At 44.0% G+C, this 19,327-nt stretch overlaps 1 protein-coding gene across 4 annotated transcripts in view; it reads left to right on the forward strand.

The window, feature by feature from the left end:
- The window catches only part of LOC120955609 (protein mothers against dpp), a 49,911-nt gene that overhangs the window by 24,204 nt on the left and 6,380 nt on the right, over positions 1–19,327 (forward strand). For 2 of the 4 annotated variants that reach the window (XM_049610192.1, XM_049610193.1), the window contains exon 2: positions 18,999–19,282. In XM_049610192.1, the coding sequence (XP_049466149.1) occupies positions 19,013–19,282 (270 nt within the window). In that variant the 5' untranslated portion in view covers positions 18,999–19,012. Of the gene's footprint in view, positions 1–7,493; positions 7,622–11,665; positions 12,482–18,998; positions 19,283–19,327 lie in introns of those variants that run through there. The other 2 variants (XM_040376643.2, XM_049610191.1) reach the window with 2 other exon arrangements.

Raw genomic sequence — 19,327 nt, forward strand, 5'->3', positions numbered from 1 at the left:
CGCATTTGAACGAATCGTCTGCAAACTGCGATACTATGTAGCTGAGTGCGTAGAATATAGACGGGATCAAAGATCGCTAGATGGTTGTTGGAGATATGATCTTGTTTTATGATTTGATTGATTTTCAAACATTGGAAGGCTTTACAACTCTAGACGGTTGTTTTTACATCGAGATCAAACTCCATATGGCACAACATTGGTCGGCTATGCATGATTATGTCAACAGAACCATAAAATGTCGACTTAGTATGATATTGTTTTACAAAAACAAGTGCCAAACTTGCTTCATTATTTTTATTCTAAATTATTCCAGTCTTAAACATATGACATGTTGTTTAAATAGTTGAAATATGCTTTCGTATGTCCATGGTTATGCTTTCTCATATGTCCAAAAATATGTATGAAATTTTGATTACAATTATCGATTAGTTTCCAAAAAGTGTAAATTAACAATTTTGGGTTGTTTCAGTTTTCCCCTATTCTTGTCGGGGTATCCTTGTTGAATTCGCAAATTTTTATTGCATTTTTATTTTGTAATGGTTCCCGTATTCTCTTATCTAGATTGAATCTATTTGCTATTGATTGACATGTTCAGGTCTAGATAGCTCTCAAAGAATACGTTTCTATTATTCCCATCACGCACAAATCAAATCAAGCCTGTTCGACTCGTAATTGTACAGTGAAAATAATATTAAACGTGGAACAAAAAAGGACCCCTGATCGCAGACCATCGCGCTACTCAACTTCAAAGGCTCAGATTGCTCCCCGGAGAGCAGCGAGAATAGGCACGAAGGGGAAATGCAACTCGCGTGCAAAAGAAACTGCAGAAGTGCAAAACCTAGAATAAATCTCTGATGCAACGATTCCATTGCGCGCTCCATTTCGCCACGCCACGGCAATTCGATCACGCTCCTAAGCCTCGCAGTCCCCCAGCCGAGCCGCCTCAACCAACGCGCACAGACCAGGATCACAGCTGAATCCACAGATCGATCATGAGCCACAGATAAAGTGCTTCGAACTCTCCAACCAACCTCCCTCGGGACGCAGAACGATTGGGGATCGGCCTGTGTATTGAAGCAAACGCCGATGGATGGAAGTCGTGGGATGGGGGTCGCAAATAGGGCCGCGATCGTGCACGCGCGCAAAAGGTGGAAAGAACGCTGTTTGTCTAACACCGATTCCCGATCGGCCATTAGCGCTGCTGGAGCGTTTTGCGCTTGCAGACTCTATTTTTCGATCCCGCTGCCATGATTTGGGATTGAGTTGCTTCACAACGTGAGGATTATTGCGTTTTGCTGTTGCTCCGTGTGCCTCCATGGCGGCAAGAAAAAAAAACAGCAAAAACGGCGGAGCCGATCTTCCTACGCGGAACAATCTTATGGAGTGCAAAATTCGCAGCATATAGAGCATACGATCGAATCACAGTGCGGGGGAGGGGGTGGACAGCATTAACTGCAGCGCGAGCCAAAGTGACTTTTGCTCTGTTGTGTGTTGTGTTCACATATGGTTGGGTTTCTTCATCTGTTATTTCGGGATGATTTTTTCCCCGTGCCTGGGGGAAGCCTGCAAAAAGGGGGGCTTGAATAATATTATGGTTTGGTGCATGGGCGCGCAATTGATTTTGTTGATACATATTTTATAAATCAACCAGTGTTTCTGGAGAGAGCTTATGGAAAATGAGCCATGGTCATACTTGCTAGAATTGTTCTGACATATAATAGACTGTATAAATGTATTTAGAGGTAGAGGTCCATGCATTTTGAGAGAGTTTGTAGATTTCAAAATAATGTATTTTGTTTATGTTAAATGAAGGAGCTAATATTTTGAATAAGAAAAATGGGTTATTTTTAGTTACTGGTTTTTTTTTTTAATTTTGAATGCATTGGTAATGAAATTGTTAATCTAAAGATGGATAAGCTGGTCTCCATATGTTGGACTGACTGACCATCCTGCTATGGTAACAATAAGTCACTGAAAGCCAATCTCACTTCACTAGTGGGTACAGGCACGCCTTTACCGATAGCGGTTGTTGTGCCAAAGAAGAAGAAGAAGAAGAAGAAGAATGATGGATTATTTTTATTTCACTGTATTTTTATCATTGCTTGTTAAAAAGAAACGAAACAGAATGTATCAAAATTGTGTCTGGATAATTAATTTCAAGAAGTAACTTGGTAAACTAATAACAAATCATCTTTTTTGCAGCATTTGATAAAAAATGCTGATATCATATTGATGTTATTATTGGTATTTAATCCTCATATCTTCGGGTCTGCCTGGTGGTTCACTCAATATATGCGGCTGCTGCTACACGGCCGTACCGAATCGATTCTCAACCGAACCGAACAATTGCAGCAAAGACTTGACTTGTTAGGCTACAGGGTTTTTTCTCTAGCCTGCTCAACAACAGTCATCTTCATTTCCAATCTGTGTAACTCTTTACCTATTCAATATTGTCATGTGTGTCGCGAACCGTACACTCCCGAGTAGTAACCAATGAGAAAACATTCGCTTTCCGATTGTTATTGAATTGCGATTTAATTGTTGATGGTGTTGAGATGGCTAAACGAACCCTGTAAGTATCGGATGCTTGTAATCACAAAATTCAATAAGGTGATGCAGAAATGTCAATTTCTTTAACCTATAATTAATTTTCTTTATATAACTTTATAAACACCTGTGTATACAAGGCTTTCGAGCAGATCTGATTTTGGTTGTAAATGTGATTTTTTGTCATAATCTGAACTGAACGTAATGAAATAATCGTAATAATCTGTCAATTGCTCCCTTTCAACTATTTGAGTTTAATTTTTTTAATACTCAATTGACAGTTTCGTTCGGTCCTATTGGATTTCGAAAATCGGGTTGTTTTCCTTATAGCTGTTTGATATGGATGATAACATGTTGAATACATTTGAATACAAACTGTTTAAACTGTTTTAAACCTTTCTTGGCAAACTATGTATGTTTAAGCTGAAAAATGTAATCATGCATGAGCTGCGAAAATCAGCGTTTTTTTACATTTTTTCTGGCTGAAAATCTGCTGCTAAGTATCAAAAATCATTTGTGCCACCGCTCCAACGTATTTGAATTGCAAAATATAAAATGAAATACAAATCCAATTGAATAAACTCTTTAGACTTATAACACGTCTCTTAAATTAACAATGGAAAAAAACAGAAAGGCTTTCGATGCATCAGAAATAAACATTTGTCCATTTGTTAATAAAAACAATGTTGGCTCGCTCTAAACTAGAAATGCTTTCCGACACACGTATCGCACGAACAAATTGCTTGCAATTTTCATCCCTCGCGAGCGAGTGGGATTGTTCGTGGCCGGAAATTCCTTTACCTTTTGACGCGCTTCGAATGTCGTCTGTGTCGGATGGGTGGCTCATGTAGGGATGGGGGAAACGAAGCCGATCGGCTCCTATTCTCTCTCAAGCGTGGGCCACACATTTATGCGCTCGATCTCTGTGTCACCAGCACGCACGAATGGACACAGTGGGGGGAAAGGCGCATATACCACCCCATCACGCTGGAGGTTCGATTCGCCATCAAAGCGCGTGAGCAATCGCGAATGTGTCGCGCGAAACCAGCGCGAGGAGCGCAAAATGCGATCAATCTTTGGTCCCTGAAGGGAGTGGGGTGGGGTCAAGAAAGCAACGATGCTACGCGTGTAAAGTGTTGTGTGCTGCTCACTGTTTCTCCATCCCCTTTTTATGCTCTCCTTGTGATGAATGTGGTGAGGCGCTGGCTTTCCGTTATGCGCGTGTCGCCACCAGGATCTCGGACAGGAAGCACACGCGAAGGGAGTTGTTTCGCCTTCCCCTTCTGCCCGTACATAACGGCAAGCTTTTAAGGAAAAGCAGAGAAGGAATAGGTTTTATGCGCACCCTTGTTACACGTGTGATCGATCCGACTTGCGCGCGACTTCGCCACCGATTGCGCGCGGTGGTTTGTGGTAGTATCGGTTGTGGTCGAATCTCAACTGAGTGAGAGCGATCGAGAAAGAAAGCACGCGTTCTCGGTGGCGTTGTTGTTTACCACACACCAAACGCGCGGCAGGCAAGCGCGAGATGTCCCGCTGCGCAAATTCGAGCAGTTTTCTGCGTAGTTTTTTGCGTAGTTTTGCGTCAAAAAATACGCAAAAAAATACGCTAGACTTCAGCCAAAACTACGATAGCCGGCGTATTTCTTGCAGTTTTTAGGTGCGGAACGAGCGCCATCTGCTGAAGGAATGGATGAACTATTTCAGACGGCGGAGCAAAAAAACGGCCGAAAAATTCAAAAAATATTGGGGCTCATTCCATTCCTTCCTCCTCTTCCTCTCACTCCCTTTCCCCTCCCTGCCTTGCCTTACTTGCGCTTCAGCCCGTGCCTTTCGCCGTCAGCTGATTGTGTGTATGCGTTGGTATATATGTACATTGCGGTTGTGTATTGTATTTGGTGGATGTTAGCATTTATTTATTCGTGTGTGACCTTGACGATGCGGGAGAAGCTGGTTCATTTTGGGATTTAAAGTGTTATCGGTGTATTGATGGTTTATTTTATTTCGTGCCGCTGCTGATGAGGCCATTTAATGCCCGTGCCAATCGAGGGTGAAGAAGCCAATTTCAAACAAGCGTACGAGAACGTCTAACACTGATCTAATATTTTTTTAAATCTGAACATGTTTGATGCTTCAACGACCTTCTAAAGATCATGTAGCACGGTGTATAGTGGCAATAAAAAAATTTTTTTTTTCAATGTGCCGGAATTTGTCTCGAGTTTTCTGGCCACGACACACACACACGGACACACACACAGCGCGGGGAAAGTGATCGTCCACTCTATCATGCCGCGATCCCCCTTCCCTCCCGGTGCTTTGGATGAGGATGCGCTACAAGTTAAGCCAGCAATTCTACCGATAAGGTAGCGGAAATCGATCGTGCGTGTACGCGCGTTCGGGGGTGCGTTCTCGCGTACGCGCGTGCATGCGTGCGTGCGAGTGTGTGTGTGTGTGTGCGTGCGGGAACCCCAAAACTGTTTGATTCTGATGCGTGCATTGTCACCGGCTGCGTCTACACACTCCATGCATTCTCAGAAAACGCACTGTACGCCGCCCGGTCGATTACCGCTACCTAGGAGACAATACAACCATTTAATTGGCACCACCATCTTTGCGACCAGTTCTGCTGTTGGGGGTATTAAAAAGACAAACGATCGAAGCAAACGTGCATGTGATATGTTACACATTTCTTTCCAATTCCGCTAGCAGACGCAAGTGGAAACAAAATTTGAATTGAATTCATACAAAAGAGAATTCTGGTTTGGTTTATTACGCGCGTATGATACTGCACCTGTCCGTCCAGAATCTGGTGGCTTGTTGGTTTTGAGTCGGTATCATGACGCCGTGCCTTGGAATGGGTTCGGATCGGTAGGTTCATGTTTTGGTCGAGTGCATTCCGTGCATTTGTCGCGTCACAGCGGTAACACGGCAGCAACAAAGATAAGCCAATCTCTTCTCCGGGTGTGGGTTGTTATGCTATGTTATTCCTCTTCTTCTTATTATTATTATTGGCGTAATGGCCTACGCGATCATGCCGGCCTTTTCAGGACTTGAGTACCACGTAGCCGGATAGTCACCTCTTGCTACGGCGGACGGTTCATACGCGGTTAGAACCCACGACGGGCATGCTGTTAAGATGTGCGGAATGATGGCGGTGCCGCGGGCCCGCTCCTATCCAGCGGGCAACTTGCATACTGCCACACTGTATCCTGCCCGATGCATACGCTGCAGGCAGGGGGAAGGATGCAGCTCCACAATAAAAAAAACACCGTCATGAACACCTTCCTTTCTTTGACCGATGGATCATAACATTCCGGAAGAAAACACATTCGGCGACAGTTGTGCACACACACGCACACTCACACCCATGCGCATACGACTCAGCATATCTGTGCAATCTACAACATATAAAAGGAAAATCATAGTGTCTCATAATCTTAAGCTTTATGTAATTTGGTTTAAGCTTTCCTATGCACGGCCATGGCCACCTGTGTTGCGTGCGCTACTTCGAAATAGGGTTCTGCGCGTTGCTCAGCCAACCCTCCAGCGTGAGATAGCGATTCCTTAGTCATTTTTACATTGCAGCGATTGAACTCATTGCGCTTTTTTGGTTTGATTTGTGAAAAATCAAATGCAGCGCCGCAATGTTTGTTAACGGTTTTTTTAAGCGCCACAACAGCTCGCGAGCATTGACCACACGCGTGAAAGAGATAGCGCTATGGAGGGAAAAAGCACGGACGACGGCTGACAGCGATTGGCCGTCTGACGCACCAACACATCCAAACATCCACATTAGGCATGGGCAAAACGATTCTTTTCACCGAACGCGAACGAACTAGTTCGCTCACCAAAAAGAACCGAACGCGAACGACGATTCTTTCGTTCTTTGTTTCATGAGGTTTTTATTCACAAAGAACGCTCGTTATCTTTTTCATTTACCCACCATAGACGCATACTGTAGCCAAAGAAGTACTCATTCTGCGGTTGAAACCAATCATTTAAAAACATTAAACACTCGGCTGTCTGGTCAACACAATCCATCGCAAAACCGACCAAAAACTAGCATGTAAAAAACTAATACGAGCAAAAATGTCTCCTGCATATATTGTACCCCATGCCTTATACACACTTAAGGATTCTATTTAAAAAAAACTACTTAAATATGGATCAACATGATGAGCGCAATCAATTCAGTTCAGTTCATTCGCGAACAATGAGTAATCCGTTTGAACGGGCTCGATCTATTGAATTGTATAGGTATAATTTCCATGCCAACAGAACACAGATCGAACACCAGTTCGAACGCGTTCGATGAATTCAGTTGTGTAGGTACGATTTATACACCAACAGAACACAGATCGAACACCAGTTCGAACGCGTTCGATGAATTCAGTCGTATAGATACGATTTCCACACCAACAGCACACGTATCGAACACTGCTGGACAAATTCGACGGCGTTCGAGGAATTGAGTTGTATGGGTACGATTTCAACACCAACAGGGTACATTTTGATCTCTGACGACCCGTTCGCACGGTGCGAGAAAGAGCGAGAAAGCAATATGATTTTGCACGTTTCATTACCACATTTATGTGTGCCGTCGAACACTGACGGAACGTTCGAACGCGTTCGGTGTAGTCAGTTTCTTCCAAAAGTCCTGGTCGTTCTTTTTGTAAAGAATCTCGTTCGTTCGTTCACTTTATCGAACTGTTCGAACGGTGCGATTCTCGTTCATTTTACACATGCCTAATCCACATCCTTCAGCAGCGTGCTCAGGCGAGGGGTAGGAAGCGGAGCCAGGGACGGGTAGCTCGAAACGCTGCTCGACAAATTTGCCGTTGGAGGAAAAAAGAAGGCCTGAGAAAATGCGCGAAAGGGAATGATTTCTTCCGTCGCTTTGCACAGGGGGGTGTCCCCGCGACGACGAATGGTGCGCGGAGAGAGAGAGAGCCTGCGAAGGTTTCTCAGCCGAGCGAGCGTGCACGGCGTTTAACGCCAATCAGTTCACGATTCGATCGCGTTGCGTATAGGTCGCGTCGTCGTCGGTGCTCTGCTACTGCTGCCGTCGCGAAGAGTGCGTTCCTCACCGGGAGTGAATGTTTTTATGTTTTGTGTTTGCGTTCATTGTTTAATCTTGTTTAAAAAAATCGCTTTTTATTGTGTTTTAAAAAAGTAAAAAATTTGCTGCAAAAAAAAGAAGTTAATTGCCCGCGCAAGATGCGCAAAATCTCGAGACATTGCGCACAGCTGGAGATTTAAATTGAGTTCAATTAGCACAGGGACGCGGTGCAGGAAGCAAAAACAAAAAAAACAGTGATTGTGAAGTGGATTGGCTGTTGTGCTAGAACCGCTTTTCTAATGCGCTAATGGAATTGCAATTGGATTTCTCCTTTCTTTCGTGTTGGTTTTATTTGTTGTTGGTTGCATTGGATAGAAGATCAATAGAGAGAGAGAGAGAACGAGAGGGGTTTTTATTAGTTTTGCGAATCGAGTTAGAATTTACCGAGAAAAAAAAACAAATCAGAGTGAGTGTTTAGCGGTGGTGGAGGTTGCCGATCGGTTGCGAAATCGATTAGCGGTTCTCCACCTTCGCCTGGGTAATAAGCCTCCGGATCGCGAGAGGGTGAGAAAGGAGGAGGAAGAGGAAAGGAAAGGAAAAAAAGAACACATACGCATGTTGATGAAGATGACGATGATGATGATGATGATGGTGATGATGGTGTCGATCGTTGAAGAATGAACGTTCATTTTCTTCTCTCGCTTCTTGAATTTCGATACGCGTGCCCGTGTGCCCGTGTGTGTGTGTGTGCGGGGGCAACGCATCTTAAAGGTGGCCTGCGGGAAGGAAGGGAAAGGGGACCGCTTGGCGGGAGACTCTGGCGCCACTGGGCCAGTCGAGCGCGCGCGCGCGCCCGTCTTGCTGCGGGTTTTGGTTCGCGCACACGGTATCGATCATCAATGTTTGATTCCGGTGCGCTGTGTTCCCTTTCCCTTCCCGGTGGGCGGTGTGTTTTGTCCCCCCGCTCCGCGGGCAAGATCACTGGCCCGCGCGGAACCGCATCAACAAAACGTGATTTAGAACAGATATTCGATTCTGGTGTGCTGCGGCGTCACCACCACCAACAGCAACCCCGTTTGCGCACTATTTAACGCCCCCTTTTGCCGCGCATAGAAGGAAAAAAAAACAGCGGTGTAGTAGCGTTTGTATGCGCTCTCTGGCGTTAGGTGGCGGTAGCGGTAGGGGAAGGTGGAATAAAATTGTAGAAGGGAAGACAAAAAAAAACACCCAACCACAACACAACACTCGCACCCGGTCGCGCTCGTTCGCACTCGCGTGAGAGTGAGTGCGTGAGTCGGTGGCGTCGTCGTCGTCGTCTCTTCGGTGGCGCGTACCGAATATTTGTTTACTTTGTGTGTATCGTAAACGAAACGAGCAGAAGGCACCAACATAACACAACACTCCTCTTCTACCTTGAAGCGCACATCTAGAGAAGGAAAGGGATGCACAAGGGAAAGGAGAGAATCATCATCATGCGAAGGAGGGAAAGGACGGATACGGATTTTGTTTATTTTGATTGCCTTTCGTATTGACATTAGAGATAAATAGGAGAGAGAGCGGGGTGGGGGGGGGGGGGGTGATATGCGAAAAAAAGTGCAGCAAAAGCGACCCTTCCCCCCTTTCCCTCTGGATTGTGTTTCCAATGGGATGGGAAGGAGTTTGTGTTATGTGTTGCGAGTTAGAGTTCTAAACCTCCTTTTTTGCAATGTCTGCGCGTATGTGTGTGTGTGTGTCAATGACCGGAAACCGAAAATGATCGTTTCACATTTTGTCGCGAATTTTGCATTTTTTTCCTCGCTGATCGATCACTTTTTTGTTGACACCCTTGTTTTCTTTGGAATTGTGATGGGAAATGTGCAAATTTTCTCTCAAATCTTATCAGACCAATCGCAAGCGGGGAAGGGAAAATCTAAACACTCACATGATGTATTGGCACATCAAGCTATTTTTTTTTGGCTCGGGTTTCTCCCATTACGCCATTTTTTTCTAATTGCTTCGTTTCGTCTTTTCTTATTGCCGTATACCGTCATTACCGAAAGTAAATCACGATTGGAACTAATTGGAAGCGTTTAGGGAGTGTGCAGATGCGAATGTTCGCTGCCGTTGTTGAGCGACCTATAAATCATCCTCACCCTTCATAACACAAGTTCAAGATTTGGAGCAATGGAACACACTCCCCCAACTGGCACGGGAAGGGAAAGCTGCGAAATGGTTTGCTCTGCTTTATCATTTTGCACTGCCCAGGGCCGGAATAGGGGGCTGCAGTTCTGCGTGGTTATTTCGTGGCGTAGTCTTTTTCTTTCTTTGGTTGCTGTGTGCTAGAACATCTTTCTCGCGAGCCTCACTAATGGTGGTGGTGTGTCGGCGCCATAAATTATCAGTCAGATTGTGTGTTTGGCCTTTTTTTTGTTGTAATGGTTGTACTTGTGCGAAATGGTTGCGCTAAAATCCTTTAAATTTTCTTTCAATTCCTATTCTGTTTCAATGTCTTTAAATGATATGAATAATATTCAAAATATTTGGAAATGTGTACAAAAAATCATTGCAAAAGTGACAAAGGACCTTGCGGTAGCCCTGTATCTCATATGGAAAAGATCATAGTTCACTGTCAAACCTTCTCCCGGTCAAACCCTAATCCAAAATTTGCGAATAGCACTGCGATGAATACACCCGGTTGCTAAATGGAGAAGTTGGTTGACCTCTTGTTGATTTATTGCGTAAAAAATGGTCCCAGTTCCGTTCGAATACCCCCGGCGACACAACTGCCCGTCTTTTGCGATAACCTTCGTTGTAATAAAATTTGTTCGCATTTTAAAGCATCAAACCGTGTGGGTAATAATAATGCCTAGGAGTTTGTTGTTAATAAGGATTGCCTTCTGGTTTCGGGCTTGTGATTAGTCGGGAAGCCGATTAGCTCTCACCCAGTTGTTGTGATTTTCGTCTCTATCTCTATCAATCCTAATTACACAGGGACAAATCAAGCACGCTCTAATTGGAACCAGTTGGTTACTAGACGCTCATTTACAGGGAAAGCTGCAATCAGAAAATACAGAAGGACATGTTATGCTAACCTTTTCGCTTGTATGTTTCACCTTACGATAGAATGTGTGTTGCAGCCAGAAGGATTGCCAGTTGTAGTAAAAGCATTCGCTGAACCCCGCGTTGTTGAATGAAGCGATAAAGTTTATATGATTTTGACTCGCGTTACCTCGGGGCGTAAGACGACCTTTCTGAAGCCGTGTTCAAAAATGCTTCCACTATCCGGTTCCCTTGGTATCTCTGCTATCGGTATTGGAAGCTACAGACCGCTAGTGTAAAATTAGATATCTGCATCGATCGCCCGCAAAAAGCCTGTCTTTTTGGGATGTTTGTCGTCATCTGTGTTTAGCCGGTTTTGTTAGTTCACACCTTTCTACGATAGTATTGGTGCGTGTTGCTGCTATCCTTCAAAACAAGGTGTTTCTGTTGTTTCATCCTTGTTTTTGTGATAGTTTGCATCATATGTTTTTGAGCAAAAATCTCAGTGCAGTTTGTGGTGGAGATGACTTATTTTAAGATCTGTTTATTTCAGACAGACAGTTAAAGGTCCAACATCAGAATCGTTTGCGTAAGCATTATTTGGACTGTTTTGATAATTTCAGGGTTTGAACCTGACTTGTTGCTCAAGGGTTTGAGTAAAGGATTTAGTTGTCCACTTTAGTTGAAAGTTTTTTTTAACTAATCCCCCGCAAATTTATTCTGCAATTAGCAGTTAATCGTAATTAACAAATTTGGAGTTCTGATGGGAGTTGAACATTCGACCTGCTGTACATCAGGCCGATTCCTTTCGGATGACACTATGCAGCCGCCTCGGCATTAGACATGTTCCGTGGCCGTTTTATTTGACTTCAAACAAACGTTTGTATCAATTTTGACCCGGATTTTCTGCTTCAAAATGATCATAAAAAACGGATCCTACATAGGAAAAGTGTACACAAAGTTTACAAGGTATGTTGTAAAGAGTGTATAGATTGCTTGCCTGTTACAAAATTACGACCAGTGGAAATGAGATTGTAAAGAAGCATTCGCAGCTACCGGTTTTTCGTACCATGTGTGTTAGAATCTCACAACATAAGCTAGACAAACGTTCAATATAATCATCATCATCATCGCCGTGTTCGTCGCTATCATCATCATGTTGGAGTTTCCTTTTTTGTTCGCTCGTAAAGATTCCACACAAAAAAAAAACCGAATTGCCTTCACCCGATTCGAGGAGAAGAAATCCAATTATCATCGTGATATCGTACTCTTAGCTATGCGGGATTCCAATCCGCGACCGGGAAAGGATTATAGCAAATCGTGCCGAGTCATAGCGATTGAAGAACGAACCATTCCCACACCGGGTGGCGGAATACCAGTGAAATAGAAAAAAATCAAAGCCAAAAAGAGAAAATCACCTGTAAGACGCGTTGACTGTGGGAAGGTGTTATAAGTGATAATAATCGTGAACCGATCGCGCGCAATCTAAACCATCTCGATTTACTCTTCAGGCATGTGTTTTTCTTCCTTCGTAGTAATAGTAGTAGTAATAGCAGCAGTGGATAAACTTGTTGCTGGAATATTTTGTGGTGCAGTTCTTTCGCGCTTCGTATGATAGAGTTAATGGAAGTTCTAGCAATCTTCTCCTGAGGTACCGTTGCGCCGGCATTGAGTTATGTGATTTCGTTACGCGTGCTACGTTCGAAAGTGTCAGCAATACAAGTAAAGCGGTAAAGGTACTGCAAGCTCTTGCTGAGACGATCAGAAAGTGTGTGGTTCAATACTGTGCCATTTCAATGCTTCACCCACTGGATTATAACACACCGTCGGGGGCAGAAATGGCGAATTACGGCAATGGTTAGTTTCCGTGCTTATACTGGTATTTGAAGAACATTATTTTTTATTATTCAAAAGTAATATAGCCCTGTAGGGAAATTCATCGCAATGCAAAAGAACAAAATTTTGCAGTGATCTTTCTTTTCCCCGCCGCGGTTTCTTTAACATGTGTAGCTCCCCTTTTTTAACATGGTTTTATCTGCAGTGAGATCTTTCAGCAGCGCCCACTGGACTAACACACGACAGATTTGTGTCCTTTCCCAGCAATATTTATGTGGCCAAGGAACGTCCCCAACCAACAACACACCGCTCGCAGGAAGGAACGTGTGTCCCGATGTGTTGATATTTATGACTGAGCTTGTACCAATGGCCGTTGCCACAGGGCAGCAAACTGAAAGCGCACACACAAAACCGACTCTTGCAAAGTACAAAACGCTGTACAAAACAAGTACATACACATATACACGTACAAACGCCTACGCCGTTGTCGTCTTGACGATGGCTTTCGATTCTAATGCACTGTTATTGTTTAATGCGCTGTTAGGTTGCAGACCCGAGCATAAATTATGTTGATCTATCGATATCTATCTGTCGGGTTTTTTTTGCATATGCCGAGGAGGCGATCGATCATACAAGGAGTTGTGTGTGTTTTAGTGGTGGGAGCTTGGAATTGGAATCGTGTTAGGAATTAATTCCGGAGCCGATTCCGATGATGGAATCGATTCCGATTCCGGAGTCGATTCCGGATCCGATTCCGATGCTAGAATTGATTCCGATTCCGGAGTCGATTCCGGAGTCGATTCCGGAGCCGATTCCGGAACCGATTCTGGAGCCGATTCCGGAACCGATTCTGGAGCCGATTCCGGAACTGATTCTGGAGCCGATTCCGGAACCGATTCTGGAGCCAATTCCGGAGCCGAATTCGGAGCCGATTTCGGAGTTGATTCCGGAGCCGATTCCTGAGTTGACTCCGGAGTCGATACCGGAACCGATTCAGGAGCCGATTTTGGAGTTGATTCTGGAGCCGATTCCCGAATGGACTCCAGAATCGATTCCGCGATCAGAATCGGCTCTGGAATCGGAATTGATCTGGGAATCGGAATTTGCCCCGATAACGGAATCAGAATTGACTTCAGAATTAGAATTAGCTCCAGAATGGGAATTAGTTCTTGAGTTGAAAAAAGTAGTTTCAGAAGCGAAATTAGTGCGGGAATCTCCATGAGAATGGATCGTTTACAAGTAAATTTTGATTTTTTGCGATTATCAATACGTAGCATCATTGGACCCAAACGCCTATTCTTATGGAGATGCCAAAACTGACTTTTGGAAGCCGATTCTAATTTAGGAGCCATTTCCGATTCGAGAGCCGATTTCGACTTCGGAACCGATTCCGATTCCGGAACCGATTCCGATTCCGGAACCGATTCCGATTCCGGAACCGATTCCGATTCCGGAACCGATTCCGATTCCGGAGTCGATTCTGAAACCGATTCCAATTCTGGAATCAATTTTGGAGCCGATTCCGGAATCGATACTGAAAACTGATTCCGGACCTACTATCCGGAATCGATTCCAGAAAACTGCGGAGCTAGCCGGAATCGATTCCGACAAAAAACTTCATTTTTCCCATCACTAGTGTGTATGTGTGTTTGCGCGTATGTAGCTTGAAGGCATATCAGATACAGTTTTATCGATTTAAGGAAATCTGGCACTCAGCTCTCGTGTGTGTTCACATTGAAGCATTAAATCTCGTTAGGAGAAAGATCGCGATTGCTTTTGTGAAATGAAAAAAAAAAAAATCAAAATTAGAAAATGAATGCACTGGCTTCCCAGTACCGTTAGCTTAATGCCCTCCTCATCTTTGTAAAAGCTCTCTAACGCACTTGTTCCGTCTGCCGGGTGGACACACACACACACACACTCTACCGAAGTGCATCGACGTCAGTGTGTAAGGGGGCGCGCGCGCACGCTGCTGCATATTGCTTCTGGGGTGTTTTATTGCTGATCAAGCAGATTAGTGAAAGGTGGGGGGAGGGAGAGAGGGAGGTCTAAGGGGTTGCAAAAAACAAAGTGGTGCTTTAATCTGTCCGTCAGTGCAATAAACATGAATTAATGGTTGTTCGCTCGCCTACCATCTCGCACCACCACTTGCGCTCTCTCTCTCTCCCCCCGGCGACTGACCGATCGGCTGTGTTCGGGTTGGGTGCATTGGGGGAAGGTTTTCTAAGGTGGCAGAACGCGTTTTGTTCCGCACACCTGTTCGCACTATGTTGGTACGCGGGTTTGTTTTTTTTTTGTTGCGCTGGCTGCACCACACCCTTCGCCATGCCACGCCACGCACAACCCACCGAACGAGTTATTAATCGATATTTTACAACCCTTTCGCACGCCCCGAAGGTAACCTGTCCGATGCTTTTTAGCACCACCACCACCACCAGCCGCGTGCTTACGATTACGCGTGCGATTAAGGGCGCATTCGAGTGTCCCACACCCGTTGAACTGGCGAGTAGGAAGGAATTAAGAACACTAGAAAAGTGTTTTTCGTTGTGATTTTCTATTTTGATTTATATTTATTTAAAAGAAATTAAATTAAATTTAATTTATTTCAATTTTGTTTATTTAAATATTAATTATTAATTGACTAAGCTTTGAAAAAAAAACAGTAATCCTACAATGTCAGTTATAATTCTGCTCTGTGTGTGTGGATATGAGCATTAAGCTACTAAATGTGTGCACGCATTTGCCCGGCTCAGTCCGTTATTAAAGTAATAATAACTGGTTTAATCACAGCATAACGTGACAGCATGAAATGTAATTAGAGAAACAGAGAAGAAAGCGAACCTCCGCCGCTACCACCCTAATACGAGAGCGTAACGCGCGCCCTCAGCAACTAACCAACTAACTTAAGCCTTAATAATTACTCAACTAAGCCCTTGGTGCGTACTGGCTGCCACAAAACATCTTGAGAAAAGGCACACATGGCAGGACACTTGTCACCTGAAATGCAACTGGTGCAGCAATTAAGTCGCATTCGGACGCGCGCGCGCACACACATTAAGTGGCCGAGCAGCCATCCTCTGTGTCGCGATAATGGGTTCGCTCGATCGCTAATAATTTAATCACAAACTTTACGATGTGCTCCGATTGCTGCTGCTGCTCTCGGTGTGTGTGTGTGTTGTTGGTGGTGGCGGCGGGACCTTGTCTTGGATTTATTTAATCGTTTGTGACATTGTACTGTTTTACCCACCTGTGCATGTCCTTAGACAGCGTTTCCCGTGCTTCGATTTACTTGCGCCGTTCTGTACTTTAAATCATACATCAAGTCTTGCTGTTTGAGCCGGCTTGAAGCCGGCTGCAAGCAGTGTTCAGTCAAACACACTTTGATAGTAAAAAATCGTACATGCATGCATCAACCCGAAAGGCATGGCAAAGGCTTTTTTGCGATAAGATAAACAACACATCGCTTTCTTCTCAGCTCCCTACCCTCTCTATGGGTGGGTGGTGGTTGCTTGTTTGGTATTGCGTAATTTTGTTGCACGTCAAAGAGAGGTGACCTAATTTATGTTTAATATTTTGCGTTTTGTATCGCTTTTTTTCTTCTTTCGTTCACCCCTCCCCGTTTGTGCTCTCGATCATTGGTCTGGCGATAGCGAACAATCATCACTTTCGTTCGGCAGAGAGAGAGATTCGTGTTCGTTTTTGGATTGATGCACATCGTCGTTCAATAAAACGGTTGTCTATTTAAAGGTCGGCCTGGCATGCTAAGTACAAAGAGGTGTCTTTTTTACTGTTGATAGAAAAACGGTTGTGTAAAGTCGGTTGGAAGTGACGATTGTGCCAAATTTCAAGGGCGGTGCTATGGGTATTCTACAGATATTTCCCGGCATACGCGATGTCACTGCACGTAATCTTTTAAATTTGACAGTTCTTTGAGCAAATTGTACTGATTGGACACATCAATGATCAAATGCAAAATTCCCTTTTGATCGAATTTTAAAAACCATGTTCAAAGGTACAAAATTATAATGTTAAGATGAACTCAGGTCAATCGCGTATATCCTACTGTATACCTGTATTTATTGTGATGAATAATATTTAGAGGAATTTCACGCGTTTGGGTACCAGGGTAAATTGTAATTTTTAACTATACAAATTAATTAATTAAGGGGCCTTTCACGATACTAGCCAGCTTTTTTATATGGAGTTTGACAGTTGGCGGCTGAAATCATGTCAACACTCCATACAAAACGATGTACAAAACTAGCCTACGATTTTCAGCCTAGATTATTTCAGCCTCAAAGCTAGAGTTAGATTCGAGTACCTGCTCGAAAAAATGTCAATACAAGGTCGTGTTTTTCATTCATCCCAAGGTGCATTACAGAGATCAGATGATGGAATCTAGAATCAAAGTGTATGTAGACCAGGTGATCTCGTCCCAAATTATTTGAACAACCAATTTCTGTATAAAAAAGCTCCATTTGACAGAACGGATCAAATGAATTTGCATATAAACGGATCGTTTTTCATAGCACCACATCCGTAGCAGACTTTGGTCTCCTTATCTAAGATGTTGTATCGAAACAAAAATGGATGTTAAGTCGTTCAGACTTCATTTAGCTAACAGTTAGCAGTATTTCATGTGTTTGAAGAACTTGTTGTGAAGAGAATGAAGATTTAAGGAGTGTTTTGTGTATTAGTTAAGTTACCCGAAATTAAATTCTAGAAGAAGTTTTCACCCGTCGTGTTAAAAAGTGACGTTCACATTTGGTTATAAAAACAGGCCATGAGACCCCGAAATATGCCTACACTTTGGAAATTTGTTTTTTGGGAATAACAGATCTCCAGATCTCCCACAATGTCGCCTAGCAAAAGCGATAAACATCAACCTTCGACATATATACACCTTGGGATAAGCCAACCTGTATATTATACCCACTTTGATAGCTGCTCGAAAACTGCTATACAATGCAAACAGCTGACAGGGTGAAATTTCAGCCTACGGTCTTAAAAGGGAAAAGGGTCCTATATTTTTATTGCAATTTTAAAAACTTAATTAATCATCGAATTAAATCCAGTGCATTTTAATCGATTTTAAAATGGCATGAATCGTAAAAAAAAATCATGCATAAAGTTAACAAATGAGGCACACAGACTCAAAATATCCATAAAATGTATGAAAAAATAATCATGGAAGATCCTTAAAAATGACTAATTTATTTTATTATTCAGAAAGAACGGCTTCGGCCGTATTGCTATTAAAAATGACTAATGAATCAACTCAGAAATCATATTTTCCCATTTTCATAAGTCATTGGATAAAAAAACGTTTCTGTTTAATTTTTCATTTGCTTCCTTATCGAATTATGAGTTCGAACTACTCGAAAGATTGCCGCACGATCGATCGCAAACGAACGTTTCGTTTTATTTGATTGCATTGTAGTTTATCAACAACCATACTACTGCGCTCGCTTCCGTTTCGCCAATCGTGCCTGGACACCATCGCTTCCCTGCATTCCTCGTCGGGGGGGACAAAAAACGACGAATGCATTTCGCGCGCCGCAGTCGAAGGCGCGATTTGTTTGTATTCAATTAGTTTCCTCCCCCCCATGCCCTGCCCATAATCTGCACAAACAAATAAACAACAATCTTGTTATTAGCCGCCGTTTACCCCGTTCACTATCACGATTGCAGCGGCAGTCAGGAGGATGCACTGACGGCAACTGGGCACGCATCGGGAGGAGGCCCCCGGGAGGCAACAGCAGCAGCAGCATCATTTCACGCAGCGGATGTGTGTGCCGTTTGCGATTGACCATTGATCCCTTATTTTACACGACCGATGGAGCGGATTATCGATAATGTTGGCGCGCAGGGCGCCCATTATGTGCCCAAGTGAATGAATAGTAGCAGGCAGCCGTGCGATTGCGATTACTGCATCCTCCACCGTCGTCGTCGTTGTTTCCTCTGCTTTATGCTAATCAGAAAATGGTACCGTTTGCGCGCGGTGCCCAGGAGGCCCTAAGGCACGGTGCGTCGAGTTGGGGGGATCGGGTGAGATGTTCTTTCTCTCTTATCGCGCGAAGGAAGTGATTCCCGACGGCGCTGCCATTTAGCTTTGCGATGCGATCGGTAAAAGTGGTGCAGTTGCAACTTGCCTCGAGGAAAGAGGGGGGATCAGGAGCGAGCCGATTAATGTGTCATGTTTTGACAAGCATCGTACGTAACGAATGGGAAAGCAGAGGAGCGCGTGTTTCTGTCAATTAGTGTGGGCTGATTAAGAAAACACGGTTCGATGGCGTTGTGTAACGCGTTGGGACCTTTTTGCCAGGTATGTTTCACGTGACATCGTAACCGTAGTTTCGTGGACTAACAGACAAGTGACAGCGATGGAATTTTAGACTTTTTTGTTTGAGAATTAAACAGGAAAATACAATTTAATAATATAAATTAAAATAAATTTAAAGCAGCAATTTTAAAAAAACACCCTAAATTCAAACACTTTTGTAACATGAAGCTTTCCCCTTTTGCCTACTCTTTCCAGATTACTATTTCACAATGGACACCGACGATGTGGAATCCTCGAGCAGTAGCACGATGTCGAGCCTGAACAGTCTGTTTTCCTTCACCAGCCCGGCGGTGAAGAAGCTGCTCGGCTGGAAGCAGGGCGACGAGGAGGAAAAATGGGCCGAAAAGGCGGTGGACAGTCTGGTGAAGAAGCTGAAGAAGCGAAAGGGCGCCATCGAGGAGCTGGAGCGGGCCCTCTCCTGCCCTGGACAGCCCTCCAAGTGCGTCACCATACCGCGTTCGCTCGATGGACGGCTGCAGGTTTGTTGGAAATGATCACACCGCTCTCGTATTTGCATCGTTTCG

The sequence above is a fragment of the Anopheles coluzzii genome, chromosome 3 (assembly GCF_943734685.1).
Source record: "Anopheles coluzzii chromosome 3, AcolN3, whole genome shotgun sequence".
NCBI lineage: Eukaryota > Metazoa > Arthropoda > Insecta > Diptera > Culicidae > Anopheles > Anopheles coluzzii.